This window comes from Acinonyx jubatus, chromosome D2, assembly GCF_027475565.1.
Source record: "Acinonyx jubatus isolate Ajub_Pintada_27869175 chromosome D2, VMU_Ajub_asm_v1.0, whole genome shotgun sequence".
Taxonomy (NCBI): domain Eukaryota; kingdom Metazoa; phylum Chordata; class Mammalia; order Carnivora; family Felidae; genus Acinonyx; species Acinonyx jubatus.
The window spans coordinates 10175191-10198588 of record NC_069393.1 but is presented as its reverse complement, the minus strand read 5'-3'; the positions used below and the strand labels follow the sequence as shown (position 1 = coordinate 10198588).

The 23398-nt window shown below is 42.5% G+C and overlaps 1 protein-coding gene across 15 annotated transcripts in view; it reads left to right on the top strand.

Annotated features, from left to right (window-relative positions):
- LOC106982520 (zinc finger protein 37A-like) overlaps positions 1 to 23398 on the top strand; it is a 179105-nt gene that overhangs the window by 24762 nt on the left and 130945 nt on the right. For 6 of the 15 annotated variants that reach the window (XM_053206946.1, XM_053206944.1, XM_053206945.1 and 3 more), the window contains exons 1-2: positions 21229 to 21598; positions 22142 to 23036. The exons of 1 other annotated variant lie outside the window; for it this stretch is intronic. In XM_053206946.1, coding sequence (XP_053062921.1) covers positions 23022 to 23036 — 15 coding nt within the window. In that variant the 5' untranslated portion in view covers positions 21229 to 21598; positions 22142 to 23021. 8 more of the 15 variants (XM_053206936.1, XM_053206940.1, XM_053206938.1 and 5 more) reach the window with 8 other exon arrangements.

The following is a 23398-nucleotide window of genomic DNA, read 5'->3' as shown; positions in this document are numbered from 1 at the left end:
AAGCCACAGACAGGCTATATGTCACTCAGGGTTGTAAACTAGGCTGTAAAATCACAGGTCCAGCGTACCCAGAAACATATCTGGGTCATGGGTTTTTGATTATATGAGAAGGTGGGTTGAGACTGGAGCAGAGCCAGAGTAAGGTCAGAGTGAGGCTTTTATGGACCGACAGGGTGTAAAGGTGGTATACTACATTTCATTATCCAATTTCATAAATCAGGTTACACAAACTAATGATCTTAAATTGCATAGATATTCTAAGCGTTCGCCTTAGGAAACTAGAAACAGAAGAGTTAATTGAATGAAAAGGAGCAAACCAAAGGAAATAATAAGAATTAGAGCAGTAATCAGATCTTTGAAAAGACAAAAACAATAAAATGAAAAGTTAATTATTTGAAAAGGTCAATAAAAGTGATAAACCTTCAGCTAGGTTAACTAAGAAAAAGAGTAGATACAAGTCGCCAATATGAGAAGTGAAAGAGAGACATAATAACTGATTACATGGACGTTAGAAGGATAGTAATGTTACGGACAACTCTGCCCACAAATTTCATAACCTAGATCTATTCCTTGAGAGACACAATCTGCCTAAACTCACAGAAGTATAAATTTGTATAGGCAAATATCTATTAAAGAAACTGAGTTCATCCTTAATCTTCCAAATCAGAAAGTTCAGGCCCAGATGTGTTCACTGGTGACTTCTAGCAAACACTTAAGGAAGGAAGAAATGATACCAGTTCTCTACAACCTCTTCCAAAAAGGAGGAGTAGAAGAAATCCTTCCTAACTCATTCTGTGATGCTTATTATAGTAGCAAAACCAGGCAGAGACATTATAGGAGAGGAAAGTAACGGGTGCCTGGCTGGCTGAGTCAGTAGAACACGCGACTCTTAATCTCGGGTCCTGAGTTCGAACCCTAGGTTGGGTGTATTACTTTTAAAAATTCTGAAAAGGGAAGCTAGATGCCTGTATGTCTCGGAACATAGATGCTGAGATCCTCAACAAATCATCACCAAGTTGAATCCCACAATATATAATTACGTGCCATGACCATGTGGGATTCATTCCAGGGGTGCTGTGCTGTTTCAACATTTGATAGTCGGGTAGTCACCTGTCACATCAAGAGGCAAAAGAAGAAATGATCATATGATCTTATCAATAGGTGCAGAAGAGCCTTTCACAAAACGTTAACCCACATCCACAATAAGAAATCTCAGCAGGCTGGGAGTATGGGGAACATTGACTTGGTAGAGAACATCTCCAACAGCCCTACAGCTAACGTTGTACTTTGATGGTGAGAAACTAGATGCTTTCCCAGTGAGAAGAGGAGAGCAAAGAGGTCCCTGTCCCTGCTCTTTCATCCTCCTTCTGGAAGTCCTCGCCGACAGAGCAAGACCAGAGAAGGAGAGAGACTTGGATTGGGAAGGAGGAGAGAAAACTGTGTACAGTCACACATAACATGATTGCCCATGTAGGAAATGTCCAGGAGTCGGCAATAAAACGCGCTGACGCGAGTTAACGAGGTTTTAGGATACGGTGATTGGGTGGGTGGTAAAAAGAAATGAGCCGTTCGGTAACAGGAGACCTGCAGGAGCCTTTACGTGCATATTGTTGAATGAGACAAGCCAATCAGAAAGGCTTTCCACCTTACGTTACCAGTTATAGTGCGTTCTGGAAAGGCACGTGGGGGGACAGTAAAAGGATCGGTGGTCGCCGGAGGATTGAGGCAGGGGAGGGAAGGCTGAATAGGTGGATTATGGAGGACTTTTAGGACGGTGGGAGTATGCTGTAGGATATTGTAATGGTAGATGGCGTGCGGATCCTTTGCCAGTGCCCAAAAATGTAACAAAGGGTAAGCCCTAATGTAAACTGTGGTCTTCAGGTAGTACTCCTGTATCAGCATTGACTCATCAGTTGTAACAAATGGACCACACTACTGCAAGATATGAATGATGGGGGGCTGCAGAGGGGTAGGAGTGAAGGGGTGTATAGGAACTCGACTTTCTGCTCCATGTGTCTGTAACTGTACGACTACTCTAAAATGTAAAGTGTGTGAAAGAAATGAACCATCCTGTCTGCCTGTAGCAATATAGAGGAATCTCCGAGGTGTTTCTTCTATAATTACACAGTTAGAAACAGAGTATTCAGTACCACTTTTGCCATGGTGGGAGGCAGAATGCATTCTCAGAAATCATATGCTGACCATCACTAAAGCCTATTTTCAGCTGTAGCCTCCTGTTGTTATAAGCCGCCTTGTTTTTTCTGCAAGTATCGTGAATTTCTCACCTCTCTTCATAACACCTTGTTTCTGTACTAAGTTTCCGTTGGTCCTGTGTTCCTGCACTACAAATATAATGGCCACTGATGAACATTTGAGCTGTGTCTATAGTCTTCAGAATATTTTTAATTACAGTAACTGTGGTCTGAAGTTAAGGCCTAGTGTCCTAGACTCTTGACATCTGAAACCAACATGGAGTGAACCCTCCGAGCAGGAGGCAGTTAACCCAGTGGGCATCACTAAGAGGATGGTCCATCTAAGACCCGGGTCACCACGTAAGACCCAGTTCATCCAGTTGTCATTAAGTGATTGTTGTTGACTAACGAGGTCTGAGATAGGACAAAGACCACCTGGGACCGAGCTACAGGTTGCTGGCAGACAGCCTCTTGCTGTGGACTGTGCTGCCTGTTTTGGGTGTCACTGTTTCCTCCCCTGGCAACAAGCTCTTGGCCCTAAGAATTGTTAATTGGCCGTACCCCAGGTGCCTGGGCTCCGGGTTCAGTCAGTTTGGCTGGTGTCGTGAGACGCTCCGCCTGTAGAGGCAGTGACGACACCGCACTTTAACTGGTGAGCATTTGAGCCCCAGCTACCCAGGGTCGAGGGTCTGGCTGGCACTCTCCGGGTACTGTGTACCGTGTATTGGCCGTCCCCGGCTGTTCAGGGTAGCCACGCTTACCAGTTTTTGTCATTGTGCCCCAGCGGGGAGGGCATGCAGATGGCCCTTGGTGAGAGTTTGGAAAGCTGGGCTGCCCTGGCCCCGGGAGCATGAAGCGTGCACGGCCCTCGGTGTGTGATGAGCTGTCGTTCACGTGCGGGCAGCGGCCGTCCCCATCTCTTGCTGCTCCTTCCCCTGCTGCCATTGCACACACGCCTCACGCCCGAGGGTGCCGAGGTGCACACCTGTGGTGTCCTGTGGCCCGGAGGCTGATGAGAAACAAAAGGGGACGTCTTGCAAATTGCCAGAGGAAGGACCTCAACTGCGCTAATGCAGAACCCTCAGCCAGTGAACCTGGGGTTGGCGAGGCGCTGGGGTTTTTTTCAGTACACCAAAGGACTAACCTTGGAGTCCTGGGGCTTGATGGCCTTGACCCTTGCCGTGCCAGAATGACCTTATTGTTTGTGAACCGTGACCCCAGAGAGACTGGCTGGCATTCCTTGGAGGAAGCGGCAGCTGTCTGTGAGGCGGACTGCGGGGCCGTGGTCCTTTCCCTTGTAACCACCCAGGCCCCCGCCACAGGTGTCAGGATGGAGACAAAAACTGAAAGCTGTCACTTCACATGGCTAGAAACCCAAAATACTGTGAGGGAATTTGTAGAGAGAGAAATGAGAGAGAAGAAACCTGCACTGTTGCAAAAAGGCAGCCCTACAGAAGACATTCGGTCAACCGCCGGGTTATGGGCCACGCTTGCTCCTTGCAGCTGTGCTCTGCTGCCTCTGTTGAGAAAAATTCTCATCCTCCTGCTCAGAGGGGAAAGCACTCACCCTGTGCCACAGCAAAGGGGATCATTGGAATGCAGCGTAAGCCCAGGATCCTTAATCCGTATGAAGCAATGTAACCTTTGCCATCGAGTGGGCTCTCGAGCCCGTAGATCCTCCCTGGAGGCTCTCTGGAGAAGGCAACTTGTACGTGCGATCAGAGTAAATAGAAAAGCCCCTGACGTATATTGAGTGACAACAAAAAGGAAAGAATTGGCAAGAAAGAATGAGGGGTGGGAGAAACTTAGGTACAGGAAAAGGAAACAACGAAATGACAGAAATGAAGGTGCACAGATTGCCCCAGCTGGGAGTCCAGACTATACGAAGATAACTTATGCAACAGAAGATCAAAGGGCACTAACTGGCTTTTGGACCTTCACTAGATCGTTTGTGAAATGACTTAAATATCTGCTGAAACGCACCGTTGACAAATTGTCATGACCTTGACACCAGGCTTGAATTACAGCTGTATTTGGGCCTTCGGCTAAATTTGATCATGTCATTCCCTAAAATCTTAGAGGAGTTACTGACTACAAAATGGAGTGCGGGTGAGTGTATATTTGTGTTTCCTCAGAACTTATATGTTGAACTCCAGTCCTCAGGGTGATGGTCTCTGGAGGTGGGGGGCCTTTGGGATGTGATGAGGTTATGGGGGTAGAGCTCTCATGAATGGGAGTAAAGCCCTCACAAGTGTTGAGCAAACGCCTTTGGCTTTTGCACAAGTGACGACAGAGCAAAAGGACAGCTATCTGTGAACCAGGAGGCAGGCCCTCCCCACGTGCTGATACCGCTGGCCCCTTCATCTGTCTTGGACTTGAGGGCCTCCAGAAGTGTGAGAAATAAATTTGTGTTGTTTGTAAGCCACCCGGGCTGTGTTATTTTTTCTTGCCAGTATGAACAACCTGAGACATTCGGATGAGTAGGTATGTTTTCTCTTAATCCACAGAACTATTGCCTGAGTTCTCCGTGGTCACAGCACCCATTGACTTAATTATAGCACATTCCCATGGTAGGTTCCAGTCGAGTGAATATGAACTTTTGGCACTTAGAATTTGGGTTGTCAGAAGGGGACCCCCGTGTACTGTATGTCCCGGTTGAAAGCATGGTAACCACCTGTTCAGAGACGAAGTGATTGTCACTGCTGCTTCTCCATTTAGTACTCCAGTTTACTGCGTTCTTAAACCTGGAAATAGTGTTGGCATGTCACAGTGGGTCACCGCATCCTCAATGCTGGGGCCAATTGTCCGGGACCCAACACCACTGTTCCTGAAATAACTGCCTTCGTCTAAGCAGCAACCAGTACATATTTTGTTACTATGGGTTTTGCCAGTACATTCTTCCCAGGGCTGTTTTCAGCAGCCTCAGCCACAGTTTGCCTTTGTCTCCAAGGGGGCCCGGTACACCTTCAGCAGGCTGCCAATGGGATATCCCAGCAACTCTTTGCCATTGCACATAGTCTTTGCAGGGGATACCTTGATTGCACCCAGATTTCTTCAGGAACCCAGGTATGATATATTGATGACCTCATCCTCCAGGGAGATCCTTCACCCATGTATTAGGTGTTCACATACAAAAGTTGTGATAATTCATTTTCCCATACATACTGCAAAGATCCACCTCAGGTAAATTCCCTGAAAATTACTTGTAAACCTGGGACTGTTGCATCCCTGCCACTGTCATGAAACTGCTACTGACTGTTCTTTGTCTTGTGTATTCTGAGCACACAGAATGTTAATACAAATGTGTCTTTTCTTCTTGGGTTCTGCAAGGAACATATTCCCCACTTAATCAGTTTACTCAGTTTTATTGATGGCTTTACCTCCAATTGGCCCAACTTTATAGGGCCCCCTCCAGAAACAGGCTCTAGAATCAATCCACATTGAAGTCAGCAGGCACTCCTGTGAGTGCCCTTCTTCACTGCAGAAACTTTGCCAGTTTCCCCCCAATCCTCCTGGAGTTTGTAGACCCCCTCAGGGTGGCCATAGGTTGCCCAGTGGCTTCTGATGCAAGAACTACCTTCTTCAACCTTGCAGTAATCCCCATTGGAGCATCAGTTGTTGGTCATGTACTTGGTGCCCCAGCACAAAGAGGCTCCCTGAGCCTGGGACCCTCCATACCCAACTGCCTGTTGTAGCTTGAGTCATGGAAGCAGTACCTTGCAAGCATGGTTACTGACGCTTCCTTGCTGCATGATGGAGCCAAACGTGGGGTCTCTGGCATATCCCAGCTGCAAGGGGGCTGTGCTCTTCTTCATTCAGCCCAGCTGTGGTGCTGGAAGAGGTCCCCCTTCCTCCGGACCCCGTTACCGGGACTGTCCCTTGGAACGAACTGAATGAGCAGCAGTAGCAGTTCTTAGACTTTACAGATGCCATCATCGTCCTGACATGTGATGGAGCTCGGGGGAATGTTGCTGGCTTTCATCCCTTATCCAGGATGTCCCTGATGAAGGGAAGGACCCAAGAGTCTGCATAAGGGGCCATACATCAAGTAGTCCTCTTAAGACTGGTGCCTCTGGCCAACAAGTGGCCCCATCTGCACATTTTTACGTACTCTTGGGCCATTAAGCCAAGAGGTGCCCCGCCGTGGGGTAAGGAATTCTGGAAATGCCTTGCCTCACAGTACAGCCTGAATGTAAATCACGGTAACAGATGTTTCTCCAGGTCCTATGGCTATGATACAGGAGCCGAGCAGGGTATTCCCTTTCCCTTCCTAGTTCCAGACGTTACTGATAGTGACCAAGGCACTCCTGTCACTTCTCAGTATGCACAATCCTGGGCTCTTGAAAAAGGCGTTCGTAGAACGTTCGCTTCCCCTGTAAGCCGCCGGCATTTTGTTTAATAGACCACCTCTTGCAGGTGGGATGTGAGTACACCTGTGCAAGTGTCGCTATTTAAAGTGCCTGCTCAGTGCTGAACTTAGACAAATGCTCACAATTCTTGCAGTAGTGCTCATACATTTGCAGTTAATAAAACCTCAGGAAGTTTGAGATGTTTTCAACCTCCCAGCTCCCCTGCATCTTCCATTGGGGAGATGAAAGAAGGCAGTATTAAGTGGTCTCCTAAGTGTAAAGGTTTCAAAACATATTTGCAAATCTTTTGACCCTTATCTCATTGAGAGGGAAGGTCTGTGTCCCTTCATTTTTTTTTTTTTTCTTAGTATATTTATTTTTGAAGGAGAGAGAGAGAAGCTAGGGTAGGGACAGATGATGAGGGTGATAGAGAATGCCAAACAGGTTCAGGTTCTGTGTCAGCAGTCCAGAGCCTGAAGCGGGTCTCAAACTCATGAACCATGAGATCATGATCTAAGCCAAAGAACCGTGAGATCATGACTAAGCCAAAACCAGGAGTGAGACATTCAACTGAGTTAGCCACCCTGGTGCTCCTGCGTCCCCTGCTTTTGAATGTGGGCACATTTGTAGATCATGACCTGAGCCGTAGTTGGATGCTTAACTAACTGAGCCACCCTGGTGCCCCTGTTACATTCACTTCTAAGAACATTTTGTTTGTGGATTGGTTAGTGCTAGTGTATACAAATTCATTTGCTATTATATTGATTGTGTGTCTTACAAACGTGTTGCAATGGTTTATTACTTCTGATGTTTGTTGTCTGGATCGTAAGAATATTCTATATAGAAGTTCATGTCATCTGCAGGGAGAAAGAGTTTTAGCACTTTATTTCCAATTTGGATGCCTTTTCTTCCATTTTATTGCCTAATTGTCCTTTCTAGGACCTTCAGTACCATATTAACTAAGTGGTAAGAGTGTGTAAAGGCATTTACAAATTCAAAACGAGACTTAATATTCTGCTAAAAATGAAGAGACATCCTTCCTTGTAGATTTTCAAGTTGTAAATTTTTTCTCTGCGCCATTGAGAATAAACCATAAATCTTGTTAAATGTCTCTTGGCAGTTTTACAACTTAGAATATCTTTCCCAAGGACCTCAAAACCATCTGTTTGGAATGTAAACTTTGAGGGAGCTGGCAGTTCTGTATCCCAGATTCTATGAGAGTGTAGAAGCTTAAACTTTGGTAGTGGGGGCCTTGATCCATGTTGCAAAACTACCTACTGTCATAAGGATATGAGAAATTGTTTTTTAACTTGTTGTAACACCAATAAACTAACACAGGTGGTCATTCTAATTACCAGGTAAATTTAGGGGAAAGAATGTGTGACAAAATGATTGTATGAAATCCTCCTGCTTGAGACTAGTTATTGTTTATCTTTGCAACATTTATGTGATGGGTTGTATCTGCTTGACTACAAAGAAGGGTGAGATTTCTTTTTGTCTTTGGATTGTATGTGATATGTATCCTGGCACTGAATGATAAAATTGTTTTCTTTGTGTTCTCCCTGAGTGGTTAAGTTTATAGGTTCGGAGAAGATTTTGTTTCAAATCGTATTGCCCTAACAATGTTGGTGATACGAGTGGTGATTCTTGACCACTCATAATGCTGAATTGAGTATGCTTTCTCATCAATGATGTCTGAAAGGGCGAAGAACGAAATAAGAGAGGGATGGTACTGTCGATGTTACAATGTAAATGGAATTCAAACTGTCCCTGGAGAAATTCTGCAGGTGTATTCTGCTAAAGAAGGAACCTCCAGGAGAACCAATTCATCAGCGATATAGAATTAATGAAAGAGGTGTATGTTTAGGTACTTAGCATTAATTTCGGATAAACAATGAGTCAAACTGTAGTATCATTGCCTCCTGCTTGTACCTAATTTGCTAAATCGGCAGTTCTATTCGATGTCGCCTAAGAAGGAAGGTATTTTCCAAGGAGGTGGCGCCAGGGACTTGGGAAACTCAGCATGCTCTCCCTGGTCAGGCGCAGGAACCGCTCAGGGCCTTTTGCGCAAGTGCGCTGCTCTCTTCCCGGTAGTTCACGTTGGCGTACGCAGCATCGCGAGAGGACTGTCCCTGTTGCTCTCGCCACAGAGCGCCTGGACGCAGGCGGGACTACGCGATGGTGAAGAACTCGGGTGGCGGTGGTTGAATGTGGGTGACCCGTGGGACTGAGGCCCCGCGCGGGAGGGGCCGGTGAAGGAGGAAACGGCTCGCTGCCTGAGCGCGGGGTGAGTCCTGCTGCGTCTGTATGCATCGAATGCGAACCAGCGCGTCCCCGCGCTTGTCACCCAGCGAAAGTTCGTGTTTTCGTCTCCGAGGTGAAGGGTCGCCCGAGGCCTCAGTAAGACCGGCGGAAACTGGCCCGGGGGCGCTCGTGGGTGGTCGCTTCTCTCCGGGGGGGGGGGGGCCCTCGTTCTTCTCCACTCGGGTCCATCTTCGTCCTTCCAGCCACCGGTGGTCAGTGTCCCGTCCCCATGGTAACCGCGTAACGCCTGCTGGGAGGTGACGGGAGCCGCTTCAGTGGTATTAGATACATTCACATTGTTGGGCAAATGTCGCTACCGTTCATCCCTGTACTCTTTTCATCTTGTAAAAACTGAAATTCTATACCTATTAAACAGTAACTCCCCAATCTCCCCTACCTCCAAGCGCTGGAAACCACCGTTGTACTTCCTGTTTCTGTAATTTTGACTACTCTGAGTACCTCGTATTAGTGAAATCCTGTAGTCTTTGTCCTTTTGTGACTGGCTTATTTCGCTTAGCGTTACGTCCTCAAGATTCATCCATGTTGTAGCGTATTGCAGGGTTTTTTCCATTGTTAAGGCTGAGTAATATCCCATTGTACGTATATGCACATTATGCTTGTCCATTCACCTGTCCATGGACACTTGAATTGCTTCCATGTTTCCACTATTGTGAATAATGGTGCTGCCGTGAACACGAGTGGTTGAGACATGTGGTTGAGACCTACTCTTGGGTATATACCTCGAAGGAAAATTGCTGGGCCGTAAGGTAATTCTAGTTTTAATTTTGAGGAAGCTCCATCCTGTTTTTACAATGGTTGTACCGCTTTACACTCTAAGCAGTCAGCAGCAGAGCATGGGAGTTCCATTTCCTCTCCATCCTTGCCAACAGTTGCTTTTTCTTTTTTTGATAGTAGCAATCTCAATGGGTGTGAGGTGGGATCTTACTGTACCTTTGACTTGTATGTCCTTTGGTATCTTTTCTTGTGTATTGGCCATTTGTGTATCTTCTTTGGAGAAGTATCTGTTCAACTGCATTGCCCATTTTTGAATTGGATTGTTTTGGGTTTTGTTGTTGTTGCTGAATATTAGGAGTTGTCTATATGTTCTGGATATTAATTCCTTATCAGATATATGAATTATAAATATTTTTTCCTGTGGATTGGCTTTTAACTCTGTGGATAGTATCTTTTGTAGTCAAAATATTTCCATTTTCATGAAAAGTTTGTCAATTTCTTCTTTGTTACCCATGCCTTTGATGTCATATCCAGGAAAACCTTGCCAAGTCCAGTGTTGTGGATCTTTTGTACTATGTTTTCTTCTAAGTTTTATTGTTTTAGATCTTAAATTTAGGTACTTGGTGTGAGTTGATTTTTGTCTATGGTGTTAGGTTAAGGGTCCAAGTTTATTCATTTACATGTGGCTATCCAGTTTTTCTAGTGCCATTTGATGAAAAGACTGTCATTTTCCCATTGAGTGGTCTTGACAGCCTTGTCAAAAATCATTTGACAATATGTGTGAGTGTTTATTTCTGGACTCTTTTTTCTATTCCATTGGTCTTATTTGTCCCTTTTTATGCTGGTACCATCCTGTTTTGATTGCTGTGGCTTTGTACTAAGTTTTGAAATCAGGAAGTGTAAGTCTTCCAGTTTTGCTGTTTTTCAGGATTGTTGTGGATAGTCTGGTTTCTTTGAATTTTAGGATGGGTTTTTTTAATTTGTGCAAAAAACATCATTGGGATTTTGCTAAGGATTTCATTGAAACTGTACATCACTTTGAGTAGTATTGACATTTTAACAAGAAGTTGTCTAATCCGTGAACATGGGATGTGTTTCCATTTATTAATGCCTTCTTTAATGCCTTCAGCACTATTTTGTGGTTTTTATTGTGCAGATCTTTTACATCTTTGGTCACAGTAATTCCTAAGATTTTGTTTGATGCTTTGGTAAGTGGAATTGGTTTTGTAATTTCCTTTTCAGATCGTCCATTGTACGTATATAGAAATGCAACTGAATTTTGTGTGTTGATGTATCTTGCTACTTTGCTGAATTCATTTAGTTGATGCAGCCGCTTTTTTTGTGGAGTCTTTAGGTTTTTCTACATGTAATATTATTTCATTTGCACAGATGGTTTTACTTTTTCCTTTCTAATTTAGATGCTTTTTATTTCTTTTTCTTGTCTAATGCTCTGAGTAGAACATCCAGTCCTGTGTTGAAGACAAGTGGTGAAAGCAGGCATCCTGACCTTGCTCCTGATCTGAGAGGAATAGCTTTCCGCCTTTTCACCACTGAGAATATTTTTTCCTGTGTGTGTGTGTGTGTGTGTGTGTGTGTGTGTGTGTGTGTTATATTTTTGGCTTTTATTATGTGGGGGTATTTCCCTTCTATTCCTCTTTTGTTGACTGCTGTTACAAGAAAAATGGTTGAATTTTGTCAGATGCTTTTTCTGCATCACTTGAGATTGTCATCTGTGGGTTTTTTTCCTTCATTATATGGATGTGGTGTATTATATTAATCAATTTTTGTATGTTGAACCATCCTTGCATTCCAGGAATGGATCTACTTGGTCATGGTGTATAATAATCCTTTTTTAAAATGTAAGTTAAATTAAATTTTATTAATTTTTTAGACAGTGAGTGTGGACATGAGCAGGGATGGGGCTGAGGAAAAGGAAAAGACAGACTCTTAGACAGGCTCCATGCCCAGTGTGGAGTGTGACACAGGGCTCGATCTCATGTCCCTGGGATCATGACTTGATCCAAACCAAGAGTGGGTTGCTCAAGTGACTGAGGCACCCAAGTGCCCCTATTTTATTTTATTTTATTTTATTTTATTTTATTTTATTTTATTTTATTTTGTTATGTTTTGTTTTAACGTTTATTTATTTTTGAGACAGAGAGAGACAGAGCATGAATGGGGGAGGCCAGAGAGAGAGGGAGATACAGAATCTGAAGCAGGCTCCAGGCTCTGAGCTGTCAGCACAGAGCCCGACTTGGGGCTGGAACTCACAGAGCAGGAGATCATGACCTGAACCGACGTCAGACGCTTAAATGACTGAGCCACCCAGGCGCCCCCTTTTTATTTTGTTATTTTTTTATTTTTTAAAGGAAACACAATTAACATACAATTTTATATTAGCATAAGGTGTACAACATACTGATTCAACAATTGTATACATTAGTACTTACCACAATAAGTGTAATCACCAGCTGTTGCCATACATTATTACAATATTACTGACCTTATTTGCTGTTCTATACTTTTCCTCTCCATGATTTATTTATTTTATAACTCGAAGGTTGTAACTCTTAATCCTCTTTCTCGGTATCACCCATCTTCCAACACTTTCCCTTAAAACCATCAGGTTGTTCTTTGTATTTATGGGTCTCTTTTTTGTTTCTTTGTTGTTTTGTTTTTTAGATTCCACATGGAAGTGAAATCATGTGGTATTTTTCTTTTTCTGTCTGTCTTATTTCATTTAGCATAATACATTTTAGTGCCATCCATTTTGTCCCAAATGCCAAGATCTCATTCTTTTTAATGGCTATGTAATATTGCATTGTGTATATATACCAAATCTTCTCTATTCCTTCATGTATCAGTGGACACTTGGGTTGCTTCCATATCTTGGGTATTGTAAATGATACTGCAGTAAACATAGGGGTGTATGTGTCTTTTCCAATTAAGTGTGTTATTTACTTTGGCTAAATGCACGGTAGTGGAACTACTGGGTCATACAGTATTTCTATTTTTCTGTTTTTCAGGAGCATCCATACTGTTTTCCACAGTGATTGCACCGGTTCCATTCCCACCAAAAATTCACATTTTTCTCCACATCCTCGCCAACATTTGTTATTTCTTTTTGATACTAGCCGTTCTGACAGGTGTGAGGTGATACCTCATTGTGGTTTTGATTTGCGTTTCTCTGATGATGAGTGATGTTGAACATGTTTTCCTGTGTCTGAGAGAGAGGGTTACAGAGAGCAGGAGCAGGGGAAGGGCAGAGAGAGAGGAAGACACAGAACCTGAAGTAGGCTCCAGGCTCCAAGCTGTCAGCACAAAGCTCAATGTGGGGCTCGAACCCACGAACCGTGAGATCGTGACCTGAGCCAAAGTTGGATGCTTAGCTGACTGAGCCACCCAGGTGCCCCTGTATGTCTGCTTTAATCAGGTGTATAAGCTCTTCATACGTTTTGGTTATTAACCTCTTTATTAGATATATCATTTGCAGATATTTCCTCCCATTCACTGGGTTGCCTTTTTGTTTTGTTGATGGTTTTCTTTGTGCAAAAGCTTTTTATTTTGGTGTAGTTGCAACAGTTAATTTTTGGTGTTATTTCCCTTGCCTGAGGAGACATACCTAGAAAAATGTTTCTATGGCCCGTGTCAAAGAAGTTACCGGGTGTAGTTTTCTTCTAGGAGTTTTATGATTTGAGGGCTGACATTTAGGTCTTTAATCCCTTTTGAGTTTCTTTTTTGTGTATAGTGTAAGAAAGTGGTCCAGTTTAATTCTTTTGCATGTAGCTGTCGAGTTTTCCCAGCACCATTTGTTGAAGAGACTGTCTGTTTCACAAAGGTTATTCTTGCTTCCTCTGTCATAGATTAATTGACCATGTAGGTATGGGTTTACTTCTGAGTTCTCGATTCTGTTCCATTGATTTTTGTGTCTATTTTCGTGCCAGTACCATATGTTTTGATTACTATAGCTTTGTGATATGTAATAATCCTTTTACTATGCTGCTGAATTCTGTTTGGAAATATTTTGTTGAGGACTTTTTACATCCATGTTCATAAAAGATATTGTAGTTTCCTTGTTCTCTTGAAGACAGTTTTTTAAACTAGAAAAGGATTCACCCATTTCCCGCCCCCCCCTGCAGTTGTTCTCTGTATGAGCTTGTTTTTTGTTTTTGTTTTTTTAAGATTCCACATGTAAGAGAGATCACATGGTACTTACTTGTCTTTCTCTTTCTGACTTATTTTACTTAGCATCGTGCCATAAAGTCCGTCCATGTTGTTGCAAATGGCAAGGTTTCATTCTTTTTTGTGGCTGAATCATATTCCGTTGTATATACATACCACAATTTCTTTATGCATTCATCCATCAGTGGACAGTTAGGTTGCGTCCATATCTTGGATATTGTAAATAATGCTGCTGTAAACATGGGGTGTATGTATCTTTTTGAGTTAATGTTTTTATTTTTTCGGGGGGTGGGTAAATATTGGGAAGTGGAATGGCTGGATCATGTGGTAGTTCTACTTTTAATTGTCTGGAGAGCCTCCATACTGTTTTCCATAGCACCAGTTTACATTCCGAGGCACAGTGCCCAGCATTCCCTTTTGTCTGCATCCTTGTTAACGCTTGTTCCTCCTTGTGTTTTTGGTAGCCATTCTAACAGGTAGGAGGTAATATCATTGTGGTTTTGATTTGCCTCTCCCTAATGATGAATGATGTTGAGCATCTTTTTTATGGGCCTGTATGTCTTTTCTGAACAATGTGTATTCATATTTTTTTTGCAAGTGAGTTATGTGAGTTCTTTATACATTTTGAATATTAGTCCCTTATGAGATACAGGACTCAGGAATATTTTCTGTGTTGAGTAGGTTTCCTTTCTATTTTTGTTGATGATTTTCTTTGGTGTGCAAAACATTTTAGTTATGATGTACTCCTATTTATTTCTTCTTGTGTTGTTTTTTTGCTTTTGGTGTCAAACCTAAAACCATTGCCAAGACCTATGTCAAGGAGCTCATTAGCACCTCTGTTGTTTTTTTTTAGGAGTTTTATATGGTTACATGTTTTCCTGTTTTCTTGTATTTCCTTGTGATTTTTTTGATTAAACACTGGGCATTTGAATTTAATAATGTGGTAGCTTGGAAATCAGATTCTCCCCAGTCTGCAATGTTTGCTGTATTTTCTTACTGTTTTTGTTTCTTCTTACTTATTTATTGTTTGATGGTGGTAGTCTCTCTTTGTGCCAAGGATCAGCCTGATGTATAAACGTAATGTCTTCTTAGGTGTGGATTCTTTAATTCCTGTGGCAGGTATGTCTTTGCGGGTTTCCTTATGAGAATATCTTCTTTGAGATCAGAAAGAGTATTTTATTCCACTTGGAATTGTCAGAACCAGGGCAGTTCCAAGTACATGTGTGCACTCAGATCTTTTGCATTAAAGAATAAATTGATTCGTCAGTGGTATTTCTACTCTAATCTCTTTTTTACTTGCAAAGTCTAACACAAAACAAGGCATATATATAGTAGAGGTTAGTAACATCTGGTCAGTTTTCAGCAGCAAAACATGTAAGAATTTGTCTTTGAACATCTTTTTTTTTTTTTTTTTTTTTTTCATATTTCCTGATTCTGACTACTTGAGACTGAGCACAATGTGCTTTTGCAGGGATTATTGTCATTCGGGGATGTGACTGTGGGCTTCACTGAGGAGGAGTGGCAGCGCCTGGACCCTGCTCAGAGGACCCTGTACAGGGACGTGATGCTGGAGAACTACAGCCACCTTGTCGCTGTGGGTAGGTAGTGCTTGTTTCTCAGGCAGGCCTCCAGTATGTGTGCCTGTTTTGTATTTACAGAAACCTGTAGAGTTTTTGTAGACTACAATAATATTTAGCTTTGGAATTTGGAGGCCAAGGATGGTTTATCCCTTTTGGTTGTCACAAGGAATTTGTTTCCCTGTGTCCCATAACAGGGATTAAATTAAATTTTTTTTATTGTGTAGTCTTTGAGTTTTACTGTCGTCCACCTTGAGGAGTCCTGAAACTCATGCAGTTTCTCTCACGTGATACAATTCTTATTCACAGGGTTATCCATTCCTAAACCAGAAGTGATCCTCCAGTTGGAGCAAGGAGAGGAGCCATGGATATTAGACTCCCCAGGCCAGAGTGACCCAGGTGAGTCCATCAGTGTGAGTCAGTTGGAGTTGAGGAGGAAATTAGATGACAAAGCGTTAGTTCAGAGCTTAAGACCATTGAAATGGTCTTTGAAGTGGTCTTCAGGAATCACTTTTTAGAGGCTCTGATGAACCTTTGGAAGTGGCATGTTGACTTGACTCAAATGTTCAGTGTCCCTGAATCACCCAGAATCTCCTACTGTCACTTTTATACACAAATGTTATCTTTTTTATTGGAATAAGTTATATTGAGTTAAGACATACTATCTGTATATGTGTATAACAACCATGTGTATTTTATATGTGTGTGTATATATACATATAGTACCGGGCATCTTTGGTTCAGTATTATATCTTTGAAAAATACCCATGTTGTGTGTATGATTAGTTAATTGCTGTATATTTCTGTGTAGCAATCCATTGTGACTATCCCAGAGTTTATCTCTTTATTTTTATGCTACATCTTTAGGATACATATTGGAAACACACTTGTTTTGAAACTTATTTCTTTTGAGTTTTAAAGTATTTGAAAAACCTTGATGTAAATATTCTTCTGTGTGTGTTTTGGAGGACACAAACTGTTTTTAAATTTTTGAAATCTTTAAATGAAGTTCATTCATTAATTTTGAGAGAGAGTGTGTGGATGTGACAGGGGAGAGCAGAGAGAGAGGGAGAGAGAGTCCCCGGCAGGCTGCATGCTGTAAGCACAGAGCGCAATGTGAGGCCCAATCTCATGAACCGTGAGGTTATCACCCGAGCTGAAACCAAGTGTTGAATGCTCACCTGACTGTGCCACCCAGGCACCCCTAAACTCTTATGTGTGTTAGATGTGTGACCAGAAATGGACTTGCTGGGTACAGAGTAGCTACATATCTAATCAATGTGTGTTAGTTTAACAGTTTTCCAGCGTGGTTGTACTAAATCATATTGCCACTAGCAGTGTGTGAGGAGTTTAATTGCAGTTCATGATTATGAGCACTTGATATTGTCAGTCTAATTAAATTTAACCATTCTGGTCGTTGTGTTGCTCTATCTCGTCAGGTTTTAATTCCCATTTCTCTGATCACTAATGATGTTGAGTATGCTTTCATATGTTCATTGGCTTTTTGGATGTCCTTTAGCATAGTAACTGTTCAGGTCTTTTGCTGATACTAGTTTATTGGGTTATTGGTCTTATTGAATAATTCTAGAAGTTTTATGGGAATGCAAACTGATGCAGCCGCTCTGGAAAACAGTGTGGAGAGTCCTTAAAAATTTAAAAATAGAACTACCCTATGACCCAGCAGTAGCACTACTAGGAATTTACCCATGGGATACAGGAGTGCTGATGCATAGGGGCACCTATACCCCAATGTTTATAGCAGCACTTTCAACAATAGCCAAATTATGGAAAGAGCCTAAATGTCCATCAACTAATGAATGGTTAAAGAAGACGTGGTTTATATATACAATGGAATACTACTTGGCAATGAGAAAGGATGAAATCATGCCATTTGCAGCAACGTGGATGGAACTGGAAGGTATTATGCTAAGTGAAATAAGTCAGTCAGAGGAAGATAGATACTATATTTTCACTCATGTGGATCTTGAGAAACTTAACACAAGACCGTGGGGGGAGAGGAAGGGAAAAAATAGTTACAAACAGGGGTGGGGGGGCCAACCATAAGAGACTCTTAAATACAGAGAACAAACTGAGGGTTTATGGGGGGTGGGGGAGAGGGGAAAGTGGGTGATGGGAACTGAGGAGGGCATTAGTTGGGTTGAGCACTGAGTGTGGTATGTAATCCAATTTGACAATAAATTATATTAAAAAAATTCCCTAAAAATGAATTCTAGAAGTCTTAAAATATATCTTGGATATGAATTGTTTGTAGAAATATGTATTTGTTGAAAATATCTTTTCTGAGTTATGTCTTATCTTCTCCATGACTTCTGATGACGGTTGAAAAGACTGTCCTTTCTCCTGCTGATTGGTGGTTTTATAATTGTCATTTATTGGGTGAGCATGTATTTGTGGTTTTGTTTCTGGGCTTTCTGATTGTTCTATTGGCTGAGTTATCCTTCATGACAATACCACTGCGTTTTATTTATCGTAACTTAATTATAAGTTATGATATCTGGCAGCGTCACTCTTCTAGGTTGGCTATTTTCTTCAGGGTCGTGTGGGTATAACAAATACAGAAAATTGCTAAGAACATCTTTTGAGTTTTATTTATTTACTTATTTATTTAGATTTATTTATTTTGAGGGAGAGAAAGAGAAAGTACGAGTTGGGAAGGGGCAGAGAGAGGAGATCGGATTCTGAGCTGACTCTGCACCTCCAGGACAGAGCCCGTCAGGACTCAGTCTCACAGAAACGTGAGATCATGACCTGAGTTGAAACTAAGAGTTGGATGCTGATACAACTAAGCCACCCAGGTTCCCCATTTACCTTTTTTTAGTGTTATTGATTTATTTTTTAAGTACTTCTTTTTTTTTTTTTTAATGTTTATTTTTGAGAGAGAGAGCGCGTGGGGGCGAGGGTCAAAGAGAGAGGGAGACACAGAATTCGAAGCAGGCTCCAGACTGTGAGGTGTCATCATGGGATGCTTTCCTTAACATCAGCCCAGCGGTGGCCCTGCACTTTGGTCACTAGTAGTAGACTACAGCTTCTTTTTAAAAATTGTTTTAAAAATTTAAAAATAGGTGAGATATAATTCACCTACCACTAAATTCACTCCTTTAAGAGTGGAAAATTCAATGGTTTGTAAGCATATTCACAAAGTTGTGCAACCATCACCACTGTCGAATCCCAGCATGTTTTCTCACCAGCTTCTTTGAACTCTCCCAGGTGCAGCCATATTGATCCCTCCCCGATGGGCACACCAGCTGGGAGGCGTGAGCCTCAGAGGCATTATCCCCCCACCTTTGTGCCCTTCTGAGCGGCCTGCAGTAACTGGACGACACCGCTCTGAAGGTCTGAAGGTCTGAATTCCAGTTCTGCAGGGCTCTTCTCTGAGTATCTGTAGTATCAGCATGACCCAGCACCTCCTCCGCTTCAGGTGTGGAATCCCAGTTCTGTGGGGCCGCTCTCCTGAGTGACTTCTTCCGTCATGTTACCCTGAGATGGGAGCTGCTCTCTGCCCGTGTTACGCCTGTGTTGCCTCAGTGTCCACTTTTGCTTTTAAAATGCCTGTTTTAACCTGCTCTATTAAATTCCCTCTCTTATAACATTTGGGTGGATTCTCTTCCCATCTGGACCCTGACTGATGTAAACATTCTTGTACCCACATCACTGAAAGTTAATTTTATGATAGCGTCATGTGGAGTCGTGTATGTGCTGGAAGTGCCAGATTAAAAATCCGTTAAAATTTGATAGAAACGAGCCTCCAGGGAGTTTACATGAATTAAACTCAGAGTAACAGTGACTGGGAATAAGTATCTTCTCAACTCCATACCATAACTCTATATTCCTCGTTTTAAAAATATTTTTAAGTCTTATATTTCAAAGTGTACTTTATTTATTCATAATTTCCCCAAACTGGAAATTTTTTTTTAATTTTTTTTTTAACGTTTATTTATTTTTGAGACAGAGAGAAACAGAGCATGAATGGGGGAGGGACAGAGAGAGAGGGAGACACAGAATCAGAAGCAGGCTCCAGGCTCTGGGCCATCAGCCCAGAGCCTGACGGGGGCCTCGAACTCACGGACCACAAGATTGTGACCTGAACTGAAGTCGGACGCTCAACCGACTGAGCCACCCAGGCGCCCCTAACCAAACTGGAAATTAAAGTCACTTGATTGGGGAATAGATAAGTGTGGTATATCCATACCATGGAGTAGGACTTGGGAAGCAAATGTTTGGTTATTTGTGAGAGAGAGAGAAAGACAGGGCGCAAGCAAGGGAGGGGCAGAGAGAGGAGACACAGAATCCGAAGCACATTTCAGGCTCTGGGCTGTCCGCAAAGAGTCCAAAATGGGGCTCGAACAAAGGAACCATGAGGTCATGACCCAAGCCGAATTCGAACACTTAACGGACTGACTCACCCAGGCGCCCCAAGGACTTGGGAAATAAAAACCAACAATGTATGTGTATTGATACATAAAATAAGAAGGATGAATCTGAAGTATATTGTACTCAGTCAAAGATACCAGACTCACAAGATTACATACTGTAAGATTCTATATGCATGGGACTTTCCAGAAAAGGCAAACCTATAGGCATGAAGTATAGATAGTAGCTGCCAGAGGATAGAGTGGTAAGGAAGTTTGACTTCAAAAGAGTAGCATGAAGGAATTTGAGGGCTGTGGTGAAATAGTTTTGGATTTTGGCTGTGGTGGTGGTTACACAGATCTCCGCATTTGTCACAATTCCTGAAACTACATCAGAGTGAACTTTTGTGTATAGAAGTAAAATGAAAAAATTTTCTCTCAATAAATGATAGGTTACATGTTTATACTTAAACATTTGCATTCTTTTAAATTCTCATAATAGACTTTTACATACATTTGTCATTCATTGTCATTTTCTTTTTTATCATGAGTGCTTAGTTATGTAGCCGGATTCACGTTTCTATTGACTTAAAGATCTCTTTATTAATTAACATATCTTTTCTTTCAAATATTAAAAATATATTTCCTTGTTTATTTGCTTTTAACTTAAAATAGAGCTGAACTATTTGTTATTGCTAATACTAAAACGCATCGGATACTAAATTTATGGTTTTTATTTTTGGTGTCACAGCTTGTCACCTTTATTTTCCTAGTGGTTTATTTTACACATTTCAAATCTTGAATCCCTGTGAATTATGCCCTGTGTGAACTATGTACCTAAGGCTATTCCAAACTGTTGGGAATGACTTGCTGTTTGGAATATTCCATTCATTCCTCATTGCCTTGAAATGCTATATTTATTAGACTACATTCAAAAAAACACTCTTAATCATGGCCATGTTTCCATGAAGCAGATGCCAGACTGCTTGTAGTGGAGCAATATTATACGTGTTGATATTTCCTAGGAAGTCTTCTTTTCGAAATGTTGTCAGTTTCCATTTTCATGTATTACAGATGAAGTTACGAATGCTTTTGTAAAGTACCTATTAAAGTACACAAAAATCAAAGAGAAAAAAGTATGTACAAAAGTTGGTTGACAGTGGTAGTGGAATTTGTCACAGTATATTGAGTTTCAGTGAAAGGGTCTATCTCCATTTCTTCAAGTAATGTTAGTGTCCTAGAAGAAAGAATAGGATTATGTAGACGAATAAAGACATTTTCTTTTGGACTGTCGATTTTCGATTTATCTACGATTTTCGTTCATTTCTTTCATGATTTTGATGAACTACCTTGCTTGATGCCACCCTCGTCCCCTGGCTTTTTATTTCCAGAGAATCGCTGACGGTGTCAGATACTGTTTTTTTATTTTAAAAATTCTTTTATTGCTTGATGGAATCTGTTTCCTAGTATTTAAAAAAGTGAAGTCGACAAGCAGGTTCCTATTCCTGACAGCTCTTTGTCTAAATTGCACACTGGGTGCACATAGATCTCGGCTGTAATCTGCAACTTTTGGGGATTCCCTGACGCGATCTGACAGTTTGGGTAACTCTGTCAAGCGCCCCAACCTTCTCACGCTGGATAAAGACTACACGCTCTCCGCTCAAGTCCATCGCCGCTCACGCAATCTAAAGGAGCGGTAGCTCTGGCTTTCAGCGCGGAACGCTCCCACTGTCAGGTTCTGCGCTTGCCTAGTACCGCCTTCCGCCGCTCTGCACTTCCGTCCTGTTTCTTTTTTTCCTTCCGTTTAACTCAGTTCTCGCTGGGAGGGGGCGTTCTGCACCCGCCGTGTCTCTGACCTTTTCTGGGGCTTCGTGCGCAGGGATCGATAGGTGAGCTTGGGGCGATTGGACGAGGGCCAATGGGGGCGCCGTGTGCCCGGGAGTCTGTGCCCCGGCGGTCGGTGCCCGATCGTGTGGAGGGAGGTCCGTGGACCGGTGACGGCGGGATGGGGACGTGTCCATCAGCACTAGAGGTCGGGCCCCCCGGTGCTCAGTCCCTGCCGGAGCGGCCGGGGCCGTTCGCGGGGCCCGGTTCTGGAGGCCGCGGGAGGAGGGCGTGTGTCCGGAGGCGGTGGGAGAGGGACGGCGCTGCGGCCGGAGGGGGGCGCGAGCGCGTCGGTGGAGGCCGGGTGGTCCGGGAAGACGGGCGCCCCTGCCTGGGCTGACTCGGTTACCCCCGCCCCTTGGTTCTCCTTGTATCCTTCCTGGAGTCTGAGCGGCTCTCCAGTGGGGTCCGTGACTGCTTCTTGAGGTGTGTTGTTACTCAGTCCGGCATTAGGGAAGGATCTCCAAGAATCCCTTACTTTTTGTCTCATTGAATAGAAACATTTTTTGTTTGTTTGTTTGTTTGTTTGTTTGTTTTTCTTCTCGAAGGTTACTGACTTATTCAGAATCACAGTTTGTTAGTGGCGAAGACTGGAAGTTGTGTCTCCCGACTCCAGAGAGACTGCCTGCTTTTGCACACGAGGAAAGGCAAATTACTTTTAAAAAGATCCTTTTGAGAAACGGCAACCAGGATCAAGAAATGAAAACATAGACCTTTCATTAAAGCATTGCTTTTTATCGTTTTCTGTGTAATCAGTAATCAAAGGTTTAGTAACAGTGGGGAAATTGATAAACAGTTTAATCAGGAGTATTTTTTTAAGTTTATTTATTTTGGGGAGAGAGGGAGAAAGAGAGAGAACCCAGAAGAAGCAGAGAAAGAGGGAGAGAGAATCCCAAGCCGGTTCAACACTGTCACCGCAGAGCCTGATGTGGGGCTCGCTCCATCCCGTCATCCCTGAGATCTTGACCTGAACAAGAATGCAGGCTTAACTGACTGAGCCACCCAGGTGCCCCAGGTTGGGAGTATTTTTTGTAGCAGTTTTGGTGAAGACTTAATGTTACTTCACTGAGTATAATGTTTTATTTAAACCTACTTTTTAATTTAAAAATTTTTTGTGAACATCAAGAGAGCTTTAAACTGTTAAAAATCCCCAGGAAGCAAATATTTAGGTTTTCCCAGTGAAAACTTTTATGCCCAGCAGCCATTACATGATTATGTCAGAGTCCTATTAGATAGTTGTTCTTTGAGCATCTGCTGTCCTTTCTGAAGGTGAAAGGCATTGACGCTCTTCCTATCTATTGGGTTGTATAGTTTTATAGGGCAGGAGCATTCAGGAGCCACCAGGCAGGCCAGCTCTTTTAGGACCTCATTCCTCCTGTAACTCAGCACAGCAACAGAGTTGTCTACACTTTTCCAAGACAGCAGAAAATGAACAAATCCCAGGTAAGTTGTTCATTCCCCACTTTATTTTGCAGTGGACCTGGTGAGAGTTGTGAGTCCATACTAATGGGAAGTTAGCAATAGATAGAAATCTATCTTTACAGAAAGTAGTGACAGATCAATAGCAAGACTAAGGTGGCTTGTAGATACATACTGATCATTCTATATCTTAGAGTTTCTAAACTGACCTACAAATAACATCTCTGTTGTTTCTGATAATCATGGAGAAAGGAGGACACCGTCTTTTGGATACAGACAGAATTTTTACAAGACACAAAGACTTCTTGGATGATATCTTTTTTATCTTTTAACCTTCCTGTGACAGCCCTGAAATGAGTGCCTAAAACTATTCCTCACTGAAAGTA